Source organism: Dendrobates tinctorius, unplaced genomic scaffold (assembly GCF_039654945.1).
Source record: "Dendrobates tinctorius isolate UK_male_01 unplaced genomic scaffold, ASM3965494v1 ptg000084l, whole genome shotgun sequence".
Classification (NCBI taxonomy): domain Eukaryota; kingdom Metazoa; phylum Chordata; class Amphibia; order Anura; family Dendrobatidae; genus Dendrobates; species Dendrobates tinctorius.
The window spans coordinates 43,780,334-43,806,869 of record NW_027361752.1 but is presented as its reverse complement, the minus strand read 5'-3'; the positions used below and the strand labels follow the sequence as shown (position 1 = coordinate 43,806,869).

The window sequence follows — 26,536 nt, the reverse complement described above, 5'->3', positions numbered from 1 at the left end:
ACCATTCTTATTATGATATCAGGTTTCTGAAATCAGAATAAAGTTGGGGCTGAGACCTTGATTCCTGCAATATACCCCTTACAGTACGGGCTGCTTACTGTGGCTTTGCTAGAATACTGTTTTCTCTGCTGCAGCTCTGCTAGTCTTCTCACTGATGAGAACCTGCTAGGCAGTCCTCCATATTCAAGAGCACTGCACTGGATCATCAATGATTGGCAGCTTTTTGCCTATGCAGACTGTAAGCTGAAAGTTGTCATCCAATAGTATGGGAGGCATTATTACTGAGAAGACTAACAGAGCTGCAGAAGATAAAAGTGATTTATCAAAACTACAGCAAGTAACCCCCAACATCTATGGAATCAGGGTTTCTGTCCTTGCGTAGAATTGTTGACCGATTTCCTCAAATCATCTGGCATTGATAAATCACATGGCCCCGGGTGAGAGTTCTTGCATGCGCTGCCCAACACTGATCAGTGTGATTAGTGTAGGGCAGGAGAGCCTGTACTAGACCGCCATGCTAGCAGGTTAGGGACAGCTGATACAGGGGACCCCGTTAAAATGAAGCAATAGCGATGTGGCGTTGCCTCGCCGGGTATGTGCAGCACACTTTGAGAGCTCCCAGAATACTTTCAATTATCCTGGTCTGTGAGCTTTATATTCGGGCTGTGTTGCCTCATTGCTCTGACTACTTAAAGAGTGGTGGTGCTCGTCTTCCACAACCAATACCAGGAACGGATCTGCAGTCTCGTTTGGAAAGGAGCCATTCACATATGGTCGCCCAGGAGTCAAAGTTAAAAAAAACAAAACAGTATAGTAAGGGGGCATAGGACCTCCTCACAAGAGACCCTGACCGATGTCATACCTGTGGGTGAAGGGGACATTTGTTTCATATACAGTTAGGTCAATATATATTTGGACAGAGACAACATTTTTCTAATTTTGGTTCTAGACATTACCACAATGAATTTTAAAGAAAACACTTCAGATGGAGTTGAAGTTCAGACTTTCAGATTTCATTTGAGGGTATCCACATTAAAACTGGATGAAGGGTTTAGGAGTTTCAGCTCCTTAACATGTGCCACCCTGTTTTTAAAGGGACCAAAAGTAATTGGACAGATTAAATAATTGTAAATAAAATGTTCATTTCTAGTACTTGGTTGAAAACCATTTGTTGGCAATGACTGCCTGAAGTCTTGAACTCATGGACGTCACCAGACGCTGTGCTTCCTCCTTTTTGATGCTCTGCCAGGCCTTCACTGCGGTGGTTTTCAGTTGCTGTTTGTTTGTGGGCCTTTCTGTCTGAAGTTTAGTCTTTAACAAGTGAAATGCATGCTCAATTGGGTTGAGATCAGGTGACTGACTTGGCCATTCAAGAATATTCCACTTCTTTGCTTTAATAAACTCCTGGGTTGCTTTGGCTTTATGTTTTGGGTCATTGTCCATCTGTAGTATGAAACGACGACCAATCAGTTTGGCCGCATTTGGCTGGATCTGAGCACACAGTATGGCTCTGAATACCTCAGAATTCATTCGGCTGCTTCTGTCCTGTGTCACATCATCAATAAACACTAGTGACCCAGTGCCACTGGCAGCCATGCATGCACAAGCCATCACACTGCCTCCGCCGTGTTTTACAGATGATGTGGTATGCTTTGGATCATGAGCTGTAACACGCCGTCGCCATACTTTTCTCTTTCCATCATTCTGGTAGAGGTTGATCTTGGTTTCATCTGTCCAAAGAATGTTCTTCCAGAACTATTCTGGCTTTTTTAGATGTTTTTTAGCAAAGTCCAGTCTAGCCTTTTGATTCTTGATGCTTATGAGTGGCTTGCACCGTGCAGTGAACCCTCTGTATTTACTTTCATGCAGTCTTCTCTTTATGGTATATATGGATATTGATACGCCTACGTCCTGGAGAGTGTTGGTCACTTGGTTGGCTGTTGTGAAGGGGTTTCTCTTCACCATGGAGACTGTTCTGCGATCAACCACCACTGTTGTCTTCCGTGGGCGCCCAGGTCTTTTTGCATTGATGAGTTCACCAGTGCTTTCTTTCTTTCTCAGGATGTACCAAACTGTAGATTTTGCCACTCCTAATGTTGTAGCAATTTCTTGGATGGGTTTTTTCTGTTTTTGCAGCTTAAGGATGGCTTGTTTCACCTGCATGGAGAGCTCCTTTGACCGCATGTTTCCTTCACAGCAAAACCTTCCAAATGCAAGCACCACACCTCAAATCAACTCCAGGCCTTTTATCTGCTCAACTGAGAATAACATAATGAAGGGATTGCCCACACCTGTCCATGAAATAGCCTTGGAGTCAATTGTCCAATTACTTTTGGTCCCTTTAAAAACAGGGTGGCACATGTTAAGGAGCTGAAACTCCTAAACCCTTCATTCAATTTTAATGTGGATACCCTCAAATGAAAGCTGAAAGTCTGAACTTCAACCGCATCTGAATTGTTTTCTTTAAAATTCATTGTGATGTCTAGAAGCAAAATTAGAAAAATGTTGTCCAAATATATATGGACCTAACTGTAAGTTACTAAAGACATGGCTGTGGGGTACGAAAAAAAAAAAGACTGCCAGTGCACACCATGAGTCTCAAATAGCCGGTGAAATTAATTAGTCACATACCAGCTCAGGTAAGGTGCCGACAGCAAACTGGCTAATGTCACCAGGCCTACGGGCAAAACCTGCTCTGCAGAAAAAGACAACGCTACGGTATGGGGCAAAATAGCGGACGATGAAGAGGAGGGTGAACTCTGGAGTAGAGGAGGAAGGTGACGATTTAGAACCTGTGCCTGTCCACCTCTACTATTATCACACTGCTAGCAACGGGCAGAGACTCACTTTCTACTGTCTACTCAGAAACTTCAATTAAAAGGCGTGAAGACATGTCTCAGATATGCTCCTGTTCTTTATTCCATGTTATACCCGGAGAAATTGGGAATGGCAGCATTGGGAAGCAGACACTTGAAGAATCAAAGAACTCCATGGAGAGGAGCGTATGAGGAGCATTAAAGAGGTATTCCCATCTCCAAGATCCTAGCCCAATATATAGTAGGTGAAATAATAATAATAGCAAATATCTCAATTGGAAATGTAGTATAGTTTTTCTGATTTGCCATGTCTCCATCCTCATGTGCAGGCATTGCAAGACCTTAACTAGCCATGGTTACGACCACGGATATAGTGAAAGCTAGTTGCTAGTTGTCCTAACCATGGATTCGTTTAGATCCTGCAATGCCTGCACATGAGGAAAGAGACATAGAAAATCAGAAGAACTAGACTACATTTCTAATTGGAGGGGTTTGCCAATATTAATATTATTACACCTACTACATATTGGGAGAGGATCTTGGAGATGGGAATACCCCTTTAATGTTAACACCTTGATCATTAAAGCGTTATTCCCATCTCAGAGATCCACTCCCAACATGTAGTAGGTGTAATAATAATGATAATGTTTGCAAATGGCTCCATTTAGAAATGTAGTATAGTTCTTCTGATTTTAAGAAAAAGAATATATACCGCACTTTTGTATGCACTACTAAAATGCGCTTTATATCTGTGGCACTATCCTGTATTTATACCATTGTGTATGTACTTCATGTTTTTACATTATGATCTGCTCATATTGTTAAATACTTTCGTTAATTTGTACGTGTTAGGCTGGTTTCACATTAGTGGTTTTTAGCGCAGCACATCGTGTGCGTCCAAGCGCATGCGCCCCTATGTTTGACATGGCGGGCGCATGGTCTAGCGTTTGTATGCGTTTTTGTGCGCATGCGGTTTTTTGTAGTTTGCGCCTAGGCGCATCTGACGCAACCTGTTGCATTTTTGGGTCCGTCAAACGGCGTAAAAAACCCCGCATGCGCCAAAATAACACATTACAGCCTATGGTTACGCAGGCGAGCGCATGAAGATGCGCACGCCTGCGTTTGAAATCGCATGCATTTTAAGAGTTAACATGGCTAGAAACTGGTTAAAATGCATGCGCCTAAAAACGCATGCAAAACGCATGATGCGTTTTTTTTGCATGCGTTTCTATTGGGCACGAAGTGCTGCGCTAAAAAACGCTAATGTGAAAGTGGCCTTAAATATCTGGCGCATGAACTTGTACATTGCTTGAGAAAGGTTCACAAGAAGAAGGGAGGCGCCGGACCAAGACCAGCGAGACCCTCGGACCGCCCCATAGGGGAGTATAATACTGTAAAATATCAGTATTTCTATAATATGGATTAATTCTCTCATACAGAATATAGTTAACAGGCTTTGCTTACTTTAGAGAAGTGACTGACTTATTCTGAGTGCCTTGGCTCACACAGCTGTCTCTCTTGTCAAATGTATAGGTCAAAATAGTCAAAGCTGTCAAAATGTGACTATTTAGAGATAATGAATGGTTCTAAAGATCTCAGACTTTAGGCTTAAATATCTCAGACTAAGGTAATGCATAAATAACTGTATGCATATTGTTAAAATAACTACGGTTCACTTAATATGGAAGAACTTATGAACATAGTGGCAAGCCACCATATGTGGTTGTAGTTTATAGGACAGAATAGTATATAAAGCCGGTCTAACTCTTGTTCAGGAGATCTCATATCCCTTGAGACTCTCGAACACCCGGACCACAGCTGCTCAAGACTATATGTAAGAACAATGCTCGTTTTCTCTTCAAATAATTATTGCATGTCATGAACTTACTTTTCTTCATTTTTGTAATCACTTTTTGAAATGAACAATTAAAAACAAGATTTATTTTATCCTCAATTCAACATTGCCTTTACTTTTGATTCTCAACCGTGCAAGAAATATATATATATATATATTTTTCTACAAATACAAGCACTTTTTCTGGTCTTTCAGGTCAGGCTGAGGGCAGATATTCAGCTTTATAGAATTCTGTATCAGGCCTGAAAGGTGGTGACCGTATCGCCCATCGCCCAAACCTGGCGACATCTTCCCTTTAAGTATTTGGTGCACAAATATCTCTTGGCAAGAAAAATGCAATGCAAAACAGGTGCGGTTTTTATGCATTTTTTACATACGTTTCCGATGCAGATTTTTACCTATTAGTATGGATGAAATCTGCACCAAAAACACTGAAAGGATTGACATGCAACAGATTTCACGGGGTATTCCCACCTCCAAGATCCTAGCCCAATATGTAGCAGGTGTAATAATAATAATAATAATATTATTAGCAAATACCTCGAATTAGAAATGTAGCATAGTTCTCCTGTTAACTTATATCGCTTAGGCCTGTTTCACACTTCCGTTTGCAGGCGTCAGTCACTGTCCGCCGTTTGGGTTAAAAAACGGATCTGATGGATTTGCCTGGTGGATCCGTTTTTTTCCCCATAGACTTGCATTGGCGGCGGATTGTGACGGATGGTATTCCGTTGTGCGGCGGATCAGTCATAAAATTTGGGTCCGTCAGGAAAAAAAAAGTCCATAGGAACGTCTTTTTGTCTGCGTCAAAAAGGCGGACGGTGACGGATCCGTCGGCGTCCGGTAGAATGGACGCCTATGGGCGACGGATCCGTCCCCGTCCGTCACATGACGGAATCCGTTGACGGAGTGCGTCTCTTTAAATTGAGCATGCCCAGAAGAATTTCCTTTCATGAAATTTAACCCCAAAACCCGCTCTCGCTATCTCTCTGTTGAATCATGTTCCATTACATTCCAAAATCTGCAGTTTCGACAGATCCGTCAAAAAAAAACAAAAAAAAAACAAAAACGGATGCGACTGATTAAACGGATCCGTTTTTCCGGCTGATCCGCTAGACCAGGGGTGGGGAACGTCCGGCCCGCCATATCATTTAATCAGGCCCGCAGCCGCTCCAGAGCAGCGATCGGGTACCTTGTTGCAGGAGCCAGAGGAGCACTCTTGCTCTGCTTCCTGGCCCCGCCCGCTGGATACCGCACACTGATACGTGCACGCACTGACGGGGACTGAGCACACCCCGCCGGACCCCAGCGGCCCCCGCGCACTGATACTAATGAAGAGGACGAGTAACCGCACACCAGAGTGTGAGCTGCGCTGGTCTGCGGCCTGCCTCCCCAGCCTGCCATCTTCATCACCCCGGTCACCGATGCGGTGGTGACCGTGTGCTGCTGTGTGTGCGGTGCGGGGCCTGGGGGCCATCCAGGAGTCACTGTGTTCAACACCAGGTCAGTATGTGCTGCCTACTGGGGACATTTGCCTGCCTACTGGGGACCTATGCTGCCTAATGGGGACATTTGCCTGCCTACTGGGGACCTATGCTGCCTAATGGGGACCTGTGCTGCCTATTGGGGGCATTTACCTGCCTATTGGGGAACCTGTGCTGCCTATTGGCGTCCTCGGAGATTTAGTTTTCCTCGCCTCAGCTGCATGATTTATGGCTGCTGGACAGCCTGAATACATGTGAGGATTGCCTGTTTGTTAAGGAATCCCCACATGTATTCAGGCTGTCCAGCAGCTGCAAATCATGCAAATGCATCGACAGAAACCAAATCTCCGAGCACACCAAAATACTCAGAGGACACCTGAGCATGCTCGGAAAAACCCGAGCAACGCGTATACTCGCTCATCATTATTAATAATTTTATGCGGCCCCCGAACGCTATTATAAAATTCCAAATGGCCCTCGGCAGAAAAAAGGTTCCCCACCCCTGCGCTAGACAGATCATTCGAAAAAAATCAGATCAGTTGCATTAGTTTTTCACTCATTTCGACGGATCCATCATTCCGTCAAAACGGCGGATTTTGACAGACACTGAAAACTGAAGTGTGAAACAGGCCTTACCCCATGTGAGGGGCATTGCAGCAGATTAGGTATCCATGGTTACAACCATATAGTGGCAGTTAGTTGTTATTGGTCATAGCCATGGATACCTAAGCTACTGCAATGCCCTGCACATGGGGTAAGCGACATAAGTTATCAGGAGAACTATACTACATTTCTAATTGGAGGTATTTGCGAATATTATTATTACACCTACTACTGTACATATTGGGAAGGATCTTGGAGATGGAATACCCCTTTAAATCTGAACCTCACAAATAAGCAATGTGTGGATGAGATTTCAGGAATCTCGTTCATTTTGTGACAGATCTGCACAGAAAAAAAAACCAAAAACAAACAACAATAGTAGAACTAAGTGGCGGAGGGAAGTCAAGAAATAAGTATTTTGCAAATATAGACAAATTTGGAACCCAAGAAAATCCCCCCCCGTGTACGAGAAGCAGACAATTTGCCTTATCACGAGCTGCTGCAAAATTGCGACATGGAGGGTACGGGACAATTTAGAGGTTAGGGAAAAAAAAAAAATAGAGGTGAATATTTCGTAAGAAGTCTTTGAGGATGCATGGAAAGGGGAAGTTTATGTTCTCTGCGGTGCTTGGCAGGACTGGCGTGAAATTTTAGAAGGAAGTTTCAAATCTTCCCACTGAGGTCAGGGGGTGCCAGGGGTCTGAGCTACTGTAAGGGGTGCGTTTTCTATTAAGCACCAGCAAAAAAACAAAAAACAAAAGGCAGGGATTTTTTTTAATCTGCATTCATTGAGGATCTAATATATTAATTGTCTTTAGAATTTCCTTATAATCCCTGTGATATCACATGTATGGGGGTGGTGGGGGTTATTTTTATGAAATCACAAATGTGTTCTGCATTTCATTTTCCTTTTTTCTTTCTACACTAAAACGTATAATTTTTTTTCCATTAAAAACACACCGATAGAGTCAGGGTACAAAAATATGCCACACAACAAACTATTACATTCACAGGCATTTGACAAGACACAACCTTGGGGCGCTTTTAGGAGGTCTCAAAAAGTCTCTATGCTACCATCAACTCTACAAGGAGGCCTGTCTCCCTTGTGCATTGCTTTGATCATAGCTGGTTGCAGCAGTCAAGTGGTTAACTGCTGGGATCAGCATTATCTCATAGGAAGGGAAATTCTTAATTGGTTTTAGCATTTTTTTTTTTAAGAATTTAGAAAACTAGTAAATCCACTTTCCCGCAGATTCCCTGCGACATCATGGTGCGATATTAATATGACGATTTTAGGATAAACCTGCAACAAATCAGCTGCAGAAATGTGCCATGTTGTAGGACAGAAAAACCGAAGGAAACCACATGCCCTCAGTGTTTGTGACCACAGATGACAAAGCAAAATTCACATTTAATAACTTGCCTAGACAGCAGAATACACTCCTGACTTGTGGTTTGATTCTAGGATCAGCTGGCACTGTGTGACGCCTGAACTAAGGGTCCGAGGCCAACCCCTGATAATGTAGTCAGGCAGGTAACGTTCTCCACCAAACCCAGACTCCTCCATCAGACTCACATATACTCAGCTCAGGTAGAGGGAAAGTACAGTAAAAGCCATAAGTTAGTAGATAACTAAATCCTATCCTACTACTTGTACTAGCCCACATTGGGGGGAGCTAGGGGTGATAAAATGGGTAATCATGTCCTGATAAGAAAGAATTAGTGTATTCTTTGGTGACGGTGTCAAGTTCGTGAAGCGTTCTGGAAAGACAGTGTTTAAAGATCGTTCTGGCGGTATAAGATCGTACAAAACTCCATGTGGACATTTCTGAAACATCCGGAGCCTACGGCCAAAAATAGGCACTGAGGAGCATGCCTTAATCCCTTCCATACAGAGGAAGCCGAATGGGGAGCCACGTGACGGAAACGTGGTGGATCTTGAGAATTCTGCGGGACCGGAAGGGAAGTCCCTGGGGCTGACAGAACGATCAAGCACAGGGATAGTCAGAGCTGAACGTAAAGAAAAGATGGAAGTGTTTAAGGGAACGAGTGACGAAAGGTGACTGATGTACTTGAACTGTACAGTAAAGTTGAAGTAGTTATAACAAGCCGGATGTCCCCTGATGTGTGTGAGGGTGTTCCTGGAACAGACGAGGAGACAGCTAAGGCCTCTGGCCTGCAAGTGAGTGTAATGCATCATACACAGCACAACATATATGGACTGGGACACAATACATTTGTAATGTGCCAGAGCGTCATGGAGCATCAGCTCATCCAGAGCTACCACCCTCTGGCACTTACAACTGCACAGAACAAGTTTCCTCCAGAGTCCAGTGGTGGTAGCTTTACACCACTCCATCCGACGCTCGACATTGTGCTTGGTGATATACGGCTGCATGCAGCTGTTTGGCCATGAAGCTCCCGGTGAGGGCGCAGTGTTTGTGTTGATGTTAATACCAAAGGAGGTCTGGACCCTGCAGTTATGGAGTCAGCAGAGCGATGGTGACTTTTCTGCCCTCTGCTCCTCAGCACTTGGCCCCCCGCTCTGTAACATTGCAGGTTCTCCACTTTATGGCGGAGTTGCTGCGGTTCATTCCACTTCTCAATAATATTACTCAAAGGTCATGGGGGAAGATTTAGGAGGAACAAACGGCATGAACGGACTTGTTACACCAGTAGTTTCTGTTACAGGACCGCGATTGTATCAGTGAACTCTTTATCACCAGAGCTAGTAAAAGCAGATGGCATTGCGGGTGCCAGATGTTATACATCAGTGGCAAGCGGCTGGCTGTTGTACACTGAGGGTGAGGGGCCAGATGTTATATATCGGGAGGGCGAGATGTAATACATAGAGCTGAGGGGCCGAATGTTATAAATCGGGGGAGAGGGGCCGGACATTATACACCTGGAGCGAGGTGTCGGATGTTATACACCTGGAGCGAGGTGCCGGATGTTATACACCTGGAGCGAGGTGCCGGATGTTATACACCTGGAGCGAGGTGCCGGATGTTATACACTGGGGGCTATACACTGGGGGTGAGGGTCTGGTTGTTATGACCCAGGGGTGAGGGGCCAGTTGTTATAGACTGTGGGCGAGGTGTAAGATGTTATACACTGGGATTGAGTGGCTAGTTGATATACACTGGGGGGGGCAACGGACTGAATTCTGGTTTCTCATTCAATGTGTATCTATACGGTTTATCATCTATTACAAAATAAATATTATATGTACAATTGTTGGGAATCATTGATATGTGAACTGGGGTCCTAGAGACCCCATGTGGATTCAGCAGTTTGGTGCACGTGTGGCCGCTGCCCCTTGTCTATTGGCGAGGTGGTCACAAGTGCTCACTATCACTCCTTTAACACACCGGACTGGTGGACCCCCATAGTTGGAATTATTGGGGGGTTTCAGGGACCCTCTTGATTACATACTTACATCCATCTATACTGTGGATAAGTCATAAGTTTTTTAAGGAACAAGTTACAGAAAGAGGTGGAGACGTGATGTGCACTAAATCAGCATTTCTTGCCGTATTATTATTTTCTGCTTTGTGGACACTTTCTACCTCAGCAGTTCTGAAAATGTCTGGAAAAAGGGTTCAGGCAAAAAGTCTGAAAAACACTATAGTGATTGCTTTTTTTGGCACAAATATGACTCATAGAATCATGGAATCATAGAATGTTAGAGTCGGAAGGGACCTCCTTGGCCATCTGGTCCAACCCCCTGCTCAAAGCAGGATTCGCTAAATCATCCCAGACAGATGTCTGTCCAGCCTCTGTTTGAAGACTTCCATTGAAGGAGAACTCACCACTTCCCGTGGCAGCCTGCTCCACTCATTGATCACTCTGTCAAAAAGTTTTTCTAATATCTAATCTGTGTCTCCTCCCATTCAGTTTCATCCCTTTGATTCTAGTCTTTCCTTGTGCAAATGAGAATAAAGATGATCCTTCTACAATGTGACAGCCCTTCAGATATTTGTAGACAGCTATTAAGTCTCCTCTCAGTCTTCTCTTTTGCAGGCTAAACATTCCCAAATCCTGCAACCTTTCCTCATAAGACAGGGTTTGCAGACCGGTCACCATTCTGGTCGCTCTTTTCTGAACTTGCTCCAGTTTGTTGATGTCTTTTTTAAAATGTGGTGCCCAAAACTGGACACAGTATTCCAGATGAGGTCTGACCAAAGAGGAGTAGAGGGCAATAATGACTTCACGTGATCTAGACTGTATGCTTCTGTTAATACATCCTAGAATTGCATTTGCCTTTTTTGCAGCTGCATCACACTGTTGACTCATATTCAGTCTGTGATCTATTAGTATACCCAAGTCTTTTTCACATGTGCTGTTGCTTAGCCCTATTCCTCCCATTCTGTATATGCTTTTTTCATTTTTATTGCCCAGATGTAGTACTTTGCATTTTTCCCTGTTAAAAACCATTCTGTTAGTTGCTGCCCATTGCTCCAGTTTATTTATATCTTTTTGACTCCAGCCATGAGATGGGAGAATGAGGGGAACAGCGGCTCCGGCACCACATGTGTTATTCCAGCTGCTGCATCTATTTATATAATAGCCTTGTAACGTTTTCATTTCCTGTTCTGTCCAGATGTCACCGTATCCCAGAATTCCAAATGGAGGAAGTTCAATGACCGCCATATTGGGACACCCAAGTGATGGGTGTCTCAATATGGAAACTGCTGCTGGTACCAATCTATTGCGCGGTACCACCAGCGGTTCCGTCGCACCACACACTCTATACGCAATACTCACACAGCCTCTTGCACGGTACCACCAGTGGAACAACGTCGCACTGCGCCTGTACGAATCCCGCACAGGCGCAGTGAATCATTCGACTGATCCCGGCGGCAGATGTGCAACGTGTCAACAGGCAGAGGAAGCTGGTCACATTAAAGGGGTTTTCCCATGAATGAAAGTTAATTTTAAAAATTGACTGTGTCTGACAGTGTATGGAGCATGCCACATCTCCTGGGCAGGGGAGGAAGCAAAAGACAATACTGACATTACAGCAGGTGATTACAGGGAATTCATTTTGTGAGGTAAAATATTTCACTGACTGTTTTTAAACAATATTTTACCTCACAAAATGCATCCTCTGTGATCTCCTGCTGTAATGTCAGTATTGTCTTTGCTTCCTCCGCTGCCCAGGAGCTGTGGTGTATTCTGTACATGGTCAGACACAGGGATGAGAGAGACAGAGCACAGGGGGGAGACAGCTCAAACGGGACAGCACAGGAAGGAGAGAGACAGCAGACAAGGGGGATAGCACATGGGGTAAGGAAAAAGAAAAAAGGTCCAGCTTTGCAAATTCAAGTCCAATTTATTGTTAAAAACAAGTCCAAAACAGAGCAAAAAATGGTGTGTTCACATGAGTAACAAGTAGTAGATTACGCGTTTCGAACAATAGCTTGTTCTTTCTCAAAACTACTTCCCTTGGGTGTTACTGCAATATATACTCTTTACAGAGTAAAAAAAAACGGTAGCGGTGGCGTGCGTCATTCGATTTCCGTGCCAATTCGTTGTCGGACTGCACCCATCGCTGATTGGTCGCGCCAGGCCTGGCGCGACCAATCAGTGACGCGGGATTTCCGTTACAAACAGAGAGACAGAATTAGACAATTACATAGTAGATATATATATATATATAGATATATATATATATATATATATATATATATATAGTGGCGTTGGTAGCACCCAGTTGTAAATATCACTTTCAGGAGGAATAACAGAGGAACATAGAAGGGTTTTAAGAAAATATGCCTCAGAATTGTCTTTCATGGCAGATATACTGAAGCAGACAGGTTTTCTTTACAAGTGTGGCTCTAACCTACTTTCTGCGTTTTTGGGTTTGGAGATCATAAAAATAATAGACCCCCCTCCGGGCAGCATGAATCTCTCACCTCGTACTACACAGTAGCATATTAGCAGAAGAACTCGAAGCCCCATCCTAGCAGGTGCTGGCTACGCGCCCGGCCACATCCTTCTCCCGACCATGATCTGAAATCTGTAGAAGAGGAAATGAAATCACTACTAAAATACACAACACAGAAGACATCACATGTGATGGCCAAAGAACGCCGAGCGGAACATTTCTTATTGGCGCTGTTCCTCAGTGTAACTGTTCCGCCACATGGGTCAAGGATAGTATGACACGCGCTGCGCTGACATCAAAACGATGGGGGGGGGTTCTTCTACAGCTGCGGCGTTGTGACCGGTAGCCTTCTCGTCTGGACTCACACTGGAGCTCCCATTGAAGCATTAGGTCTGACTGTGTAATGCACCGCAAGCGCCAAGTTCTCCACTTTTTCTAGATGCAAGTTAAGTGAAATACTTTCTTATCTCTCTCCTCCTTCCCTTATGCAGACCACCCCTTTAGTACAATGGTTTTCAAGGCAGGCAAAAAAAAAAAAATCTATGTTACAGGGGACACATAAGTGTGTGATATTAAACTCCCCTAAGCAATAGGAATGAAGAGGTGGCTGAAATGAGGTGGCCGAGAGGAGCTTGGAATAGTGCCGTCCAAGTGCGCTATATCTGACTTTTATACCCTATCGATATGCTAGAAATTCTTTAAAAAAAAAAAAAAAAAATAATAAAAAAGTAATAATACAAACACAAAAAAAGTAACAGATCTGGGAAGAAACCCAAAACAGAGGAGAAAGAGAATAGGGCAGAACGTCCGTACGATCACTAAAGGCCGACAGTCACTCGTCTTTGTGAAACTACTTTAACTCCTTCGAGTTTTTCCTTCTCTATATATCGAATTGTAAAATTCAACCACTGACCTTGAGGCAGTATCTCCCCACTAGGTGCAAAGCAATTGGGCAGACTTCTAATTGTTTTTATTTTTTTTTTAGAAATCCTCGACATACGGGCCTTTATATTTCGTGCTAATTTGTATTATATTTACCTAGGGGACGTGACTCACAGGATCCTCGTGGGCGTGTCTTTAGAATGCTCAGAGCACCGCCCGCTTGGAAAAGACCTTAATAAAAATGGCCCACATCTCTGGAACCGTATGGGGGATTTGAAAAAAAAAAAAAAAAAAAAAATTATTATTATTCAGGGAAGAAGCAGGAAAAAAAGAACACCAAAAACTGGCCATTTTTGACAAGTCCTTTTTAAGACCCCCCAGGACACATTACATAAACTGAATGATTGTTGGGCTGAAAGCTATTTCCCCCACACACGGGAACGCTGGGCTCTATGGTAAATCTGCTGACAGACCCCTCTGGCGGCTGCTTATCTCCTCGCCTGCTGCTAAAATTCCAACAGGATGGCTCCTTCTCTCCCCGACATTATCTGACGGGGTAGACTCGGGAGGCCCCACCAAACACATTAGACCGTCAGCCGATCCCGATGACATTGGCTTTTAGACTAGAGGGTCTTAAATCTGGTGTATCTCTAGATTATCTACTCTAAGACCCAAGTTTATCATTCTTTTTACTTTTTTTTTATTTTAGTTTTTCTTTTTTTTTGCATTAAAAGTTTACCTCTTAGAATTTTTATTACGTCTCTTCCACCATTTTTGTGTTTGTATTTTCAATTTTTTGGACATTTTCTCAATATATTTGCAATTTTCATAATCCAGAGGTTTTCACTATTCCAACTCCAGCACAATTAGCGGAGCGCAAAACCTGTCTAATCTGAAGACAAACGTGCGATTTTGAAACATTTTTTTTTTTTTCAAAAAAGGAAAAAAAATAAAGCATCTTTAATAAAAAAAAAGACAAAAATTAAAAACAAATGAAGTGTCCTTGAATTCTAGAAAAGAGGAGACAGATTAAAAAAAACAAATAAAAAGCAACTGATGAATCCGGTCCACAGTCTTTAAAGGGAATCTGTCAGCAGGTTTGTGGCTATGTAATCTCACAGCAGCATGATGTAGAGGCAGAGACCCTGATTACAGCGATGTGTCCACTCAGATTACTGGTTGCAGCAGTTGTATTAGAATCCCGGAATGCTGAGCTGTGTATAACCCCGCCCATATCACTGATAGGCTTCTTCCTGTGTGCATTGTATATTGGCAGAAAGCACTGGAATCAGGGTCTATGCCCTCACTTCATGCCGCGCTTACCTTATATGGCAAAAACTTATTGACAGTTTCCCCGGACATGGCATAATATTCAACTTCATGAGCCAAAATCTTGATACAAAATTCTGGCATAAAGTATGCCAACTAATAAATCGTTGTAAACTTAAAGAAGCACCAATGCTCGACAACCTGATAAAAAATGCGTTAAATGGGCATAAATTATCTATCACAGTTTTCATTAGTGCACTGGATCTAATTTCCATCCATTTTTGGATGTAAAATAATAAATATTCCAGTCTCACGCCCAATAAACAGTGAGAAAGACAACAATGGGATGACGTCAGGATGACATCCGTGTGCGGCTTTTTTCTTTTTTGACGTACAGATTTCATTAAAATAGTTGAGTTTTATCAGCAAATTGGACCAAAAACAGACAAGTCTACTTTTTTTTTTTCCCCTGACATGTGAACAGCACCACAGACTATAGTGATAGAATAAAATGTACCCCGCTCAAAAAAAACAAAAGGGAATACTAAAATACCTCATCCTAGATATCTCTGAATGAAATATTCCAGTTGCAGTTCCAATTTTTATTTATTGCATAGTGGAATGTGTTCAGAACAATAAAACATAACAATTATCAATGTAAATCAAAATGAATATCCCATGGAGGTCTGGATTTGGAATGATACTCAAAATCAAAGTGGAAAATCAAATTACAGGCTGATCCAACTTCAGTGGAAATGCCTCTTGACAAGGAAATGAAGCTCAGTATTGTGTGTGGCCTCCACGTGCCAGTATGACCTCCCTACTGTACAACGCCTGGGCATGCTCCTGATGAGGCGGTGGATGGTCTCCTGAGGGATCTCCTCCCAGACCTGGACTAAGGCTATGTGCACACCGAGTTTTTTGGCTCTGCGGATTTTGAAGTGAAATCCGCAGGACTAAAGTCCTGCGGTTTATCTGCGGATTTGTCTTGCTGTTTTACACCTCACAATGGATGAGGTGTGAAACCGCAGCATTTCTGCACTAAAGAATGGACATGCTGCGGATTGTAAACCGCGGAAAAATCCGCAACATGTGCACAGCGTTTTCCAGTTTACCATTGAAAACAATGGTACTGTACAATGCACCTAAATCTGCTGCGGACCCGCAGAGCCTGAAACGCTGCGGATCCGCAGCAGAATCCGCACTGTGTGCACATACCCTAAAGCATCCACCAACTCCTGGACAGTCTTTGGTGCAACGTGACGTTGGTGGATGGAGCGAGACATGCTGTCCCAGATGTGCTCAATCGGATTCAAGTCTGGGGAACAGGCGGGCCAGTCCATAGCGTCAATGCCTTCATCTTGCAGGAAGTGCTGACACACTCCAGCCACATGAGGTCTGGCACTGTCCTGCATTAGGAGGAACCCAGGGCCAACCGCACCAGCATATGGTCTCACAAGGGGTCTGAGGATATCATCTCGGTACCTAATGGCAGTCAGGCTACCTCTGGCGAGCACATGGGGGGGGGGCTGTGCGACCCTCCAAAGAAATGCCACCCCACACCATTACTGACCCACTGCCAAACCGGTCATGCTGGAGGATGTTGCAGGCAGCAGATCGCTCTCCACGGTGTCTCCAGACTCTGTCACATGTGCTCAGTGTGAACCTGCTTTCATCTGTGAAGAGCACAGGGCACCAGTGGTGAATTTGCCAATCCTGATGTTCTGTGGCAAATGCCATCCTCAGAGTCGGTTTCTAACCGTCGGTGCACACACATGCACATTTGTGGCCTGCTGGAGGTCATTTTGCAGGACTCTGGCAGTGACCCACCTGTTCCTCCTTGCACAAAGGCAGAGGTAGCGGTCCTGCTGTTGGGTTGTTGCCCTCCTACGGCCCGCTCCACGTCTCCTGTTGTACTGGCCTGTCTCCTGGTAGTGCCTCCAGCCTCTGGACTCTACACTGACAGACACAGCAAACCGTCTTGCCACAGCTCGCATTGATGTGCCATCCTGGATGAGCTGCACTACCTGAGCCACTTGTGTGGGTTGTAGTGTCCGTCTCATGCTACCACGATTGTGAAAGCACAACCAACATTCAAAAGTGACCAAAACATCAGCCGGAAAGCATTGGTACTGAGATGAGGTCTGTGGTCCTCACCTGCAGAACCACTCCTTTATTGAGGGTGTCTTGATAATTGCCAATAATTTCCATCTGTTGTCTATTCCATTTGCACAACAGCATGTGAAATTGATTGTCAATCAGTGTTGCTCCCTAAGGGTATGTTCACACATTGCGGATTAGCCTGCAGATTTTTCTGCATCTCTTGGCAGAAAATGCTGGAGGGAGAGAGGGAGAAAAAAAAAAAAAAAAAAAAGAGAAAGAGAGAGCGCGAGAGAGAGCGCGAGAGAGAAAGAAAGAAAGACACCGCAGCTGCAGATCCGCAAAAAGAATAGACATGCTGCGGAAAATAAAACGCTGTGATTTCGTGCGGAGTTCTCTGCCGTATGTGCACAGCGTTTTTGCATTTCTTACTCATTAACACTGTGAGCACTCTACACTGCGGATCTAAGGCAATTCCGCGTGTCCAAAATGCTGCGGAAATTAATCAAAATCCGCAATGTGTGCACATACCCCAAGTGTTCCCTTTTTTTTTTTTCAGCAGTGTATTTTTCACAGATAGAACATGTAAGAGAAAAATAGACGTCTAATATGAATGGGGAATTCCCAATGAGAACAATGGGAGGATAGTATGTGGATTTGGGTGTTAAATGTAATAAAATCGAAAGTGAGAAGTTTTCTACGTGAACCGAGCCGAGGGTAAACGTACATGAGACAAAAGTTGCGGAACATTGGACGACTGAAAGCCGCAGCAAGGTATAGCAAAGGGAAAGGGCAAAAGTTTCCAGGACGATTTTAAAGCGAATCTTCTCCAAAAATCCACATCAAAAACTAATTCAAATACGCTTTGAAAATTTTTTTCACGGAAAAATCCATTTTGCTGTGATGAGTTTTTCCAGCTGTTTTTTCCAACAAGGTTTTGAAAACCTCGCTGTGGTAAGAAAAAACAAAACAAAAAAAAAAAGTGAAAACAACGACAACAAAAAGCAGTGTTTCCTGAAATGGATCATTCTTGGATTTAAAAAAAAAAAAAAAAAAAAAAAAGATTTCCATGCCTACAAAAATATCCCATGGGAATATTGAGGGATGATTATTTGATGTGGATTTTACACCGGATTCTGCTCTAAACTCTACATGAAAAGACACTTCCAATACTCTTTGAGGGTATGTGCACACAATGTCTTAAAGGGGTTGTCTGGCCTTGAGGAAAAAGTCTGCGGTCACTCTATGTGACTGCAGACTTGTGAATCCTAAGAGTGCGCGTGGACTCTGAGATGTGACGATCCTCCAGCGCCGGCATACATGATTTGCATACTTCCGGCCACATTGCAACTAGACTGTGCACGTCTAGTCGGCATGTGACCGCATTTCTGCAAAACATGTACTTGCGATCATGTGCCTACTGCAGGCAAATATGCGCAGTTCACGGTGCGAGCGATGTGAGGATTCACAAGTCTGCAGTCACATAGAGTAACTGCGGACTTGTAACCTAAGGTCGGACACCTTCATATACTGTACATGTTAATAGCGCACTTGAGGGTCCTTGACAGACACAAAACATGAAAAATTAAAAACTAACGTAAAAAAAAAAAAAGAAAACTGCTACATAAATGAAATGGTAACATCATAACCAACCGCGGTCCTAATCAGGAACCCCACACAGGTAGTCTCTGCAGAATACTGCACTGCTGCATCCACACAGCCGCGTGTCACAGTCCGAACATTGGGTACACCGACCAAACACTGTCATGGGCGTGTATGAGAACGTCACGCTCGGGTCAGGAGACCTGCGGCCAGCTATAGCATTGCGGTCTGAGACATATGACTTCGGCTTTATGAGGAGGGCGAAGAAACTGTCAGGTGGCTTAGAAGACGCCTTGAGGGTGATGCCAAAAAGGAACTGCAGTGTGAATGAGTAGCACAGTACAGCACTGCTCAAATACAAAAAGAAGTGTCAAAAATAGCACCAAGCGTAATAGCAGTGCCAAACTATCCAAAATAATACCGCCATACAATAGGTAATACCAATGTCATATTAACCAAAATAATACAGCCACACAATAGGTAATAACACTGCCATATTAACCAAATAATACCGCTATAATATAGGTAATAACAGTCCCATAATAACCAAATTAATACCGCCATTCAATAGGTAATAAGTGTTCTACTAAACAAATTAATATCACCATCAATATGTAATACCAGCCCCATAATAACCAAAAATACTGTTAAACAATAGGTAATAACAGTCCAATAACCAAATTAATACCGCTGTACAATAGGTAATACCAGTGCCATATTAACAAAATAATACGGCCATACTAACCAAAATAATACTGATAAACAATAGGTAATAACAGCCCCATAATAACCAAAATAATACCGCCATACAATAGGTAATAACAGTGTCATACTAACCAAATTAATACTGCTAAACAATAGGTAATAACAGTCCTATAATAACCAAAATAATACCGCCATACAATAAGTAATACCAATGTCATATTAACCAAATAATACTGCTATAATATAGGTAATACCAGCCCCATAATAACCAAAAATACTGTTAAACAATAGGTAATAACAGCCCAATAACCAAATTAATACCGCCATACAATAGGTAATACCAGTGCCATATTAACAAAATAATACGGCCATAATACAGGTAATAACAGTGCCATACTAACCAAAATAATACTGATAAATAATAGGTAATAACAGTGTCATACTAACCAAATTAATACCGCCATACAATAAGTAATAACAGTGTCAAACTAACCAAATTATTACCGCCATACAATAGGTAATACCAACCCCATAATAACCAAAAATAATACTGCTAAACAATAGGTAATAACAGCCCCATAATAACCAAAATAATACCGCCATACAATAAGTAATCACAGACCCATAATAACCAGAATAATACCGCCATACAATAGGTAATACCAGACCCATAATAACCAGAATAATACCGCCATACAATAGGTAATAACAGCCCAATAACCAAATTAATACAGCCATACAATAGGTAATACCAGATCCATAATAACCAAAATAATACCGCCATACAATAGGTAATAACAGCCCAGTGACCAAATACTACCATACAATAGGTAATAACAGCCCCATAATAACCAAAATAATACCACCACACAATAGGTAATAACAGTGTCATACTAACCAAAGTAATACCACCATACAATAGGTAATAACAGTACCATACTAACTAAAACAATATCACCTTATAATAGGCAATAAAAGTGGCATACTAACCAAAATACTACCAGTATACAATAGGTAATAAAAGCGCTATAGCAAACAAAATAATACTGCCATATAATAGGGTAATAACAGCACCAAACCACCATAAAACCACTATACAAAAGGAAAAACACTTTGCCATGCTGAGCTAGGATCACTATTCAATAGGGCAATATCAAAGCCATAAGGTGCAAAATACCACAATGGAAAGGAGTAATGACAGTGCCATACTCAGCTAATATAGTACCGCTACATAATGGAGACATAACAGTGCCAAACCGAACAAAGAGAAAACTATTCTATAAAAATAAGGATTTCCAACATAATACTATATGACAGAGAAAACAGAGGCAATAGGATAAAGGAATAATAGTGCCACACTGCGCCAAGATAACGCCACTATAAACTGGAGACATAACAGTGCCAAATAGCAGCATTATACCAGGGGAAAAGACAGCGCCATAGGGAGAAAGAGTGCCACACTGTGCCAGGATAGTGCCACTACAGGACATAGAGAAACACCAGTGCCAGGAGAATAACAGCGTACAATGGTGAGAGGAGTCAGGATGACACTGTACAGCGCCCAATAACACACAGAGACTGAATAATACCGCCATAGAATAGGCAATAACAGCTCCCTAATAACCAAAATAATACTGCCAGCCATACAATAGGTAATAACAGCTCCATAATAACAAAAATAATACTGCCATATAATAGGCAAGAAAAGGCCCATGATAAGCAAAATAATACTGGCATACGATAGGTAATAACAGCGCTATACAAAACAAAATACTGCCATACGATAGGTAATAACAGTGCCATAATGGCCAAATAATACCGCCATACAATAGGTAATAACAGCCCGATAATAACCAAAATAATACTGGGATACAATAGGTAATATCAGTGTCATACTGCCCAAAAGAATATTGCCATACAGTAGGTAATAACAGCGCCATATAAAACAAAGTAATACCGCCATACGATTGGTCTGTTATTACCTATAACCAAATTAAGATCACCATATGATAGGTAATAGAAGTGCCATACTAACCAATATACTATCACTATACCATAGGTAATAACAGCGCTATAGCAATCAAAATAATACTGCCATACAATAGGTAGTTACAGCACTATACTAACCAAAATAACACCGCCAAATAATAGGGTAATAATAGCAAATAGAAAAGGAAAAGCACACAGGGCCATGCTGAGCTAATAAATAATACCGCTATTCAATAGTGAAGTATCGAAGCCATAAGGTGCCAAATACCACAATGGAATGGAGTAATAGCGCCATACGTCACTAGTATAGTACCGCTATACGGTATAATGGAGACATAACAGTGCCAAACCGAACAAAGAGAAAACTATTCTATAACAATATTGGAGCGCCATACTGTGCCGACATAATACTATATGATAGAGGCAATATAATACTGCAACAGGACAAAGGAATAATAGCGCCATACTGCACCAAGAGAACGCCACTACACACTGGAGACACAATAATAGCCTTATACCAGGGGGAAAGGACAGCGCCACACTGTGCCAGGACAGTGCCACTACAGGACACCGTACAGCGCCCAATAACACACAGAGACTGAATAATGCCGCCATACAGTGCACAGATACAGGACAGCTACTCTGTGGAACTACAAGTCCCAGAATGCCTTGCGACCCGTACGTCACCTGCTGCTCCTTCATCTCTGTCTTCTTCTTCTTCTTGTCCAGGGGGAGCGACTAGAGTGGAGTGGCTAAAACGAGGCTCACCTCCACTCCAGACTCGGCCCTTCCTCCTTCCCAGCCGGAGAGCAGCGATAAAGGTGTCTTCTGATTGGCTGAAGTCATTTGATTGCCACCTGATTCGACCAATAACAGCGGAGAAGTGGGAGCCGCAGTGGGGAAATCACGTGATTGGGTGCCGCTTCTGTGTTTTGGTTTCCTTCTCGTTTTTCTTATGTTCTGAACTTTACAGTTTGTTTTGCTTTTTTTTGTTATTTTTATAGTCACTCAGCTAAAGATACATTTGTTTTGCAGGTTTTGCGATTTTCACAATCTGAGACCTTTGAGACCCCTTTCATAAGCTAATCTCGCTTGGAAACATACCCCAGTGACCGGCGTGCCCACTTTTGGGCGAGGTTTATGTAAACCGCACCTGTTTTTGACCAGGTCGTAACCTAATTTGCCAGGGTTTTGTTAAAATTTTGGGAGAGTCCTGGTAAATTTGGGATCCCCTCTGTGTCGGGTTTTCAGTGATTTCTCTGGCTCAGGCGGCAGCTTGCTGCAGGAGTATTCAGGCGATCTGCTCACGTGCCGCTGCCATGTACAGCTTTGGTCCTGTACACTTCTAACAAACCCAGCTCTGCTGCCGACTCTGCTATACCGCTGGTCAGCTCTGAACCCTGTGGCAAACCCAGTTTTGCTATATCATTGGGCAACTCCGCTACATTGCTGGTAACTCTATGGTAAACACACCTTTACTGCATCGCTTGTCAATGGTACTTTACAGCTGGTCAGTTCTGCCTTAAAGCCTGTGACAAATCCAGCTCTGCTATATCCCTGGTCAGCTCTGCCTTGAACTCTGAAAAAAACAGCTCTGCTATATGTCTGGGCAAATCTGCAATTCCCATGGTCAACTCAGTCTTTTAAGTCTGTGACAAATCCAACTCTGCTATATCGCTGGGCTTCTCTATTAAAATGATGGTCATCTCTGTCTTGAACAGTCTAGAAAACCCGGATCTGCTATATCTCAGGCCAACTCTGCTATCACCGCTAATCAGGTCTGCCTTGGAAACTGTGACAAACCAAGCTCAGCAATGCCCTGATCATCTCAGCCTTGAACTCAGTGACAACCCCATCATTGTTATGTCGCTGGGCTCCCACGTCTTCTCACTACGCCAGCTCTCCCTTGAACTTCATAATTGACCTAGCTCTGTTAGATCACTTTGTCACCCTGCTTTACTTATGTGCAAGTTCTGTTTTGAACTCTGTTACAAACTTAGCACTGCTATATCACTGGGCACTTCTGCTATATCATTGGTCAGATCTGTCTTGAACTTTGTGGCAAACCCAGCTCTACTATATCTTGGGACAACTCTTCTATCCCGCTAGTCAGCTCTTCCTTGGATGCTGTGACAAACAAAGCTCAGCGATATCCCTGACCTGTTCAGTTTTGTACTCTGTGACAAACCCATCTCTGAATGTCGCTGGGCTCCCACGTCTTCTCACTACGCCAGCTCTCCCATGAACTTCATAATTGACCTAGCTCTGTTAGATCACTTTGTCACCCTGCTTTATTTATGTGCAAGTTCTGTTTTGAACTCTGTTACAAACTTAGCACTGCTATATCACTGGGCAACTCTGCTATATCATTGGTCAGATCTGTCTTGAACTTTGTGGCAAACCCAGCTCTAGTATATCTTGGGACAACTCTTCTATCCTGCTAGTCAGCTCTTCCTTGGATGCTGTGACAAACAAAGCTCAGCGATATCCCTGACCTGTTCAGTTTTGCACTCTGTAACAAACCCATCTCTGTATGTCGCTGGGCTCCCATGACTTCTCACTGTGCCAGCTTTCCTTTGGACTTCATAATAAACCTAGCTCTCATATCACTTTGTCACCCTGCTTTATTTATGTGCAAGTTCTGTTTTGAACTCTGTTACAAACTTAGCACTGCTATATCACTGGGCAACTCTGCTATATCATTGGTCAGATCTGTCTTGAACTTTGTGGCAAACCCAGCTCTACTATATCTTGGGACAACTCTTCTATCCCGCTAGTCAGCTCTTCCTTGGATGCTGCGACAAACAAAGCTCAGCGATATCCGTGACCTGTTCAGTTTTGTACTCTGTGACAAACTCATCTCTGAATGTCGCTGGGCTCCCACGTCTTCTCACTACGCCAGCTCTCCCATGAACTTCATAATTGACCTAGCTCTGTTAGATCACTTTGTCACCCTGCTTTATTTATGTGCAAGTTCTGTTTTGAACTCTGTTACAAACTTAGCACTGCTATATCACTGGGCAACTCTGCTATATCATTGGTCAGATCTGTCTTGAACTTTGTGGCAAACCCAGCTCTAGTATATCTTGGGACAACTCTTCTATCCTGCTAGTCAGCTCTTCCTTGGATGCTGTGACAAACAAAGCTCAGCGATATCCCTGACCTGTTCAGTTTTGTACTCTGTGACAAACCCATCTCTGTATGTCGCTGGGCTCCCATGACTTCTCACTACGCCAGCTTTCCCTTGGACTTCATAATAAACCTAGCTCTCTTATATCACTTGGTCACCCTGCTTTATTGATGTCACCGTTCTACTTTGAACTCTGTTACAAACCAAGCTGTGCTATATCGCTGAGTTAACTTAGTTTACTGCCTCTGAACTTCCTGCTCCTACTCAGCTCTGCTATTCCATTTCTTCATCACCAAGTCTGTAAAAACAGCTGAGTGGTGAGTTGCCAGTATTAACCCTTAACTCACCACTTAAACTAGTGATACCCAGAAATTTTGTAAAGAGTGAGTGGCTGTTCCTGAATTCAACTCCTGGCCAATGCGTTATAGCCAGGGAAGAATAGGGCCCGGAGATAAGTCTTCCTTTATGGCCACCGGCAGGTTGAAGTGCTGGATAAGGGATAAACAGTGTAGGAGTTGTCGAGTGACCAAAGATTGGGGCATGTTCACATGCAGTAGATTTGTTGCAGCATTTTCTTCACTGTCTCATTCACTATGATAAGGAGCTGATCTGCAGTACCCAGACACGGCCACTATAGAAATGAGGAGTTGGTGTGTTCCGGCAGCAATCGAGACCTCCTGGCCAGTGCTGGTAACAGCTGATCGGCGGGGGGTGCCAGGTTCTCGCACCCCAACAGATCAGATGTTGATGGTCTGTCCTAAGGATAGATAGTAAATTAGTGGCCACCTCCTTTAAGAGATGTCACCTGGGACTGGCAATGATCTTGATAATGGGGCTCTGAAAAGTCCTGTCTGAATGAAGTGCAGCCCTCAGGGAGAGTGGTATCAGTTTTCTACATTAGTCAGGACTGGGCCAGCGCCCCAACTAAAGAAAATCACATTGCCAATATGGCCTTGTACCGCGGAAATCCTGATACTGCACAAGCCCTCGGAGAAGCTGAAGGCTTGAGATAAATGTAAGGTCATGTGCTTGGACAGGGGATATAAAATGTACAATTCTGTACTAAATGGTAAAACTGTCACTGAAGAAGACTTAGGTGTGTGGGTGTACTCTACTGTAAGAGCAGTGAGATTATGGATTCTCTACTGTAAGAGCAGTGAGATTATGGATTCTCTACTGTAAGAGCAGTGAGATTATGGATTCTTTACTGTAAGAGCAGTGAGATTATGGATTCTCTACTGTAAGCAGTGGGGCTATGGTTTTTTTTACCATAAGAGCAGTGAGATTATGGATTCTCTACTGTAAGAGCAGTGCAATTATGGATTCTCTACTGTAAGAGCAGTGAGATTATGGATTCTTTACTGTAAGAGCAGTGAGATTATGGATTCTCTACTGTAAGCAGTGGGGCTATGGATTTTTTTTTACCATAAGAGCAGTGAGATTATGGATTCTTTACTGTAAGAGCAGTGAGATTATGGATTCTCTACTGTAAGAGCAGTGATATTATGGATTCCCTACTGTAAGCAGTGAGGCAATGGATTTTTTTTACCATAAGAGCAGTGAGATTATGGATTCTTTACTGTAAGAGCAGTGAGATTATGGATTCTCTACTGTAAACAGTGAGATTATGAATTCTCTGCTGTAATAGCAGTGATATGGATTCTCTACTGTAAGAGCAGTGAGAGTATGAATTCTCTACTGTAGGAGCAATTAAATTGTAAATAACTGAAAACAATTTATCATAAATATTTAGAATTTTAGTCAAAATAAAGCATCCACGTGAGAGACTCAGTGGAGTTTTGGAAACCCCCGTGGAACTTTGCAATGAAGCGCAGTGGATAGACCTTGACTTTTGAGCAATTTTGATTTAGAGATGTCAGCAGAATATCATTGGACAAAAGTTACTTTGCTTACACTTACTTATTACTACTCTCGATCGATATGATTCCTACTGCTCTCTATAATTTATAAACATATGCAGTTCATTCTGGCTAATTGCATCAATAGAAAAATAGACACGTTGGTTTTGCTTTATTTATAGCACACTCATTATACAACATTCTACAACATTGACATTGTAACACCGAGAAAGGAAAGTTGTGGAATGATGGAAATCACAGGATGGAAAATTGTCTTGCACAGTGTAGGAAAGACAGTGCAACACAAAGGAATGAGGGGAAGGGAGCCCAACGCTAAGGGGGAGGGGGGGTG

The 26,536-nt window shown here is 43.0% G+C and overlaps 1 protein-coding gene across 1 annotated transcript in view; it reads right to left on the bottom strand.

The window, feature by feature from the left end:
* LOC141097505 (uncharacterized) overlaps positions 1–22,099 on the bottom strand; it is a gene marked incomplete at its 5' end in the record, with an annotated part of 51,722 nt that extends 29,623 nt beyond the window's left edge. The window contains one exon of the mRNA XM_073584729.1: positions 21,883–22,099. Coding sequence (XP_073440830.1) covers positions 21,883–22,099 — 217 coding nt within the window. The remainder of the gene's footprint in view (positions 1–21,882) is intronic.
* Between the last annotated feature and the right edge of the window lie 4,437 nt (positions 22,100–26,536).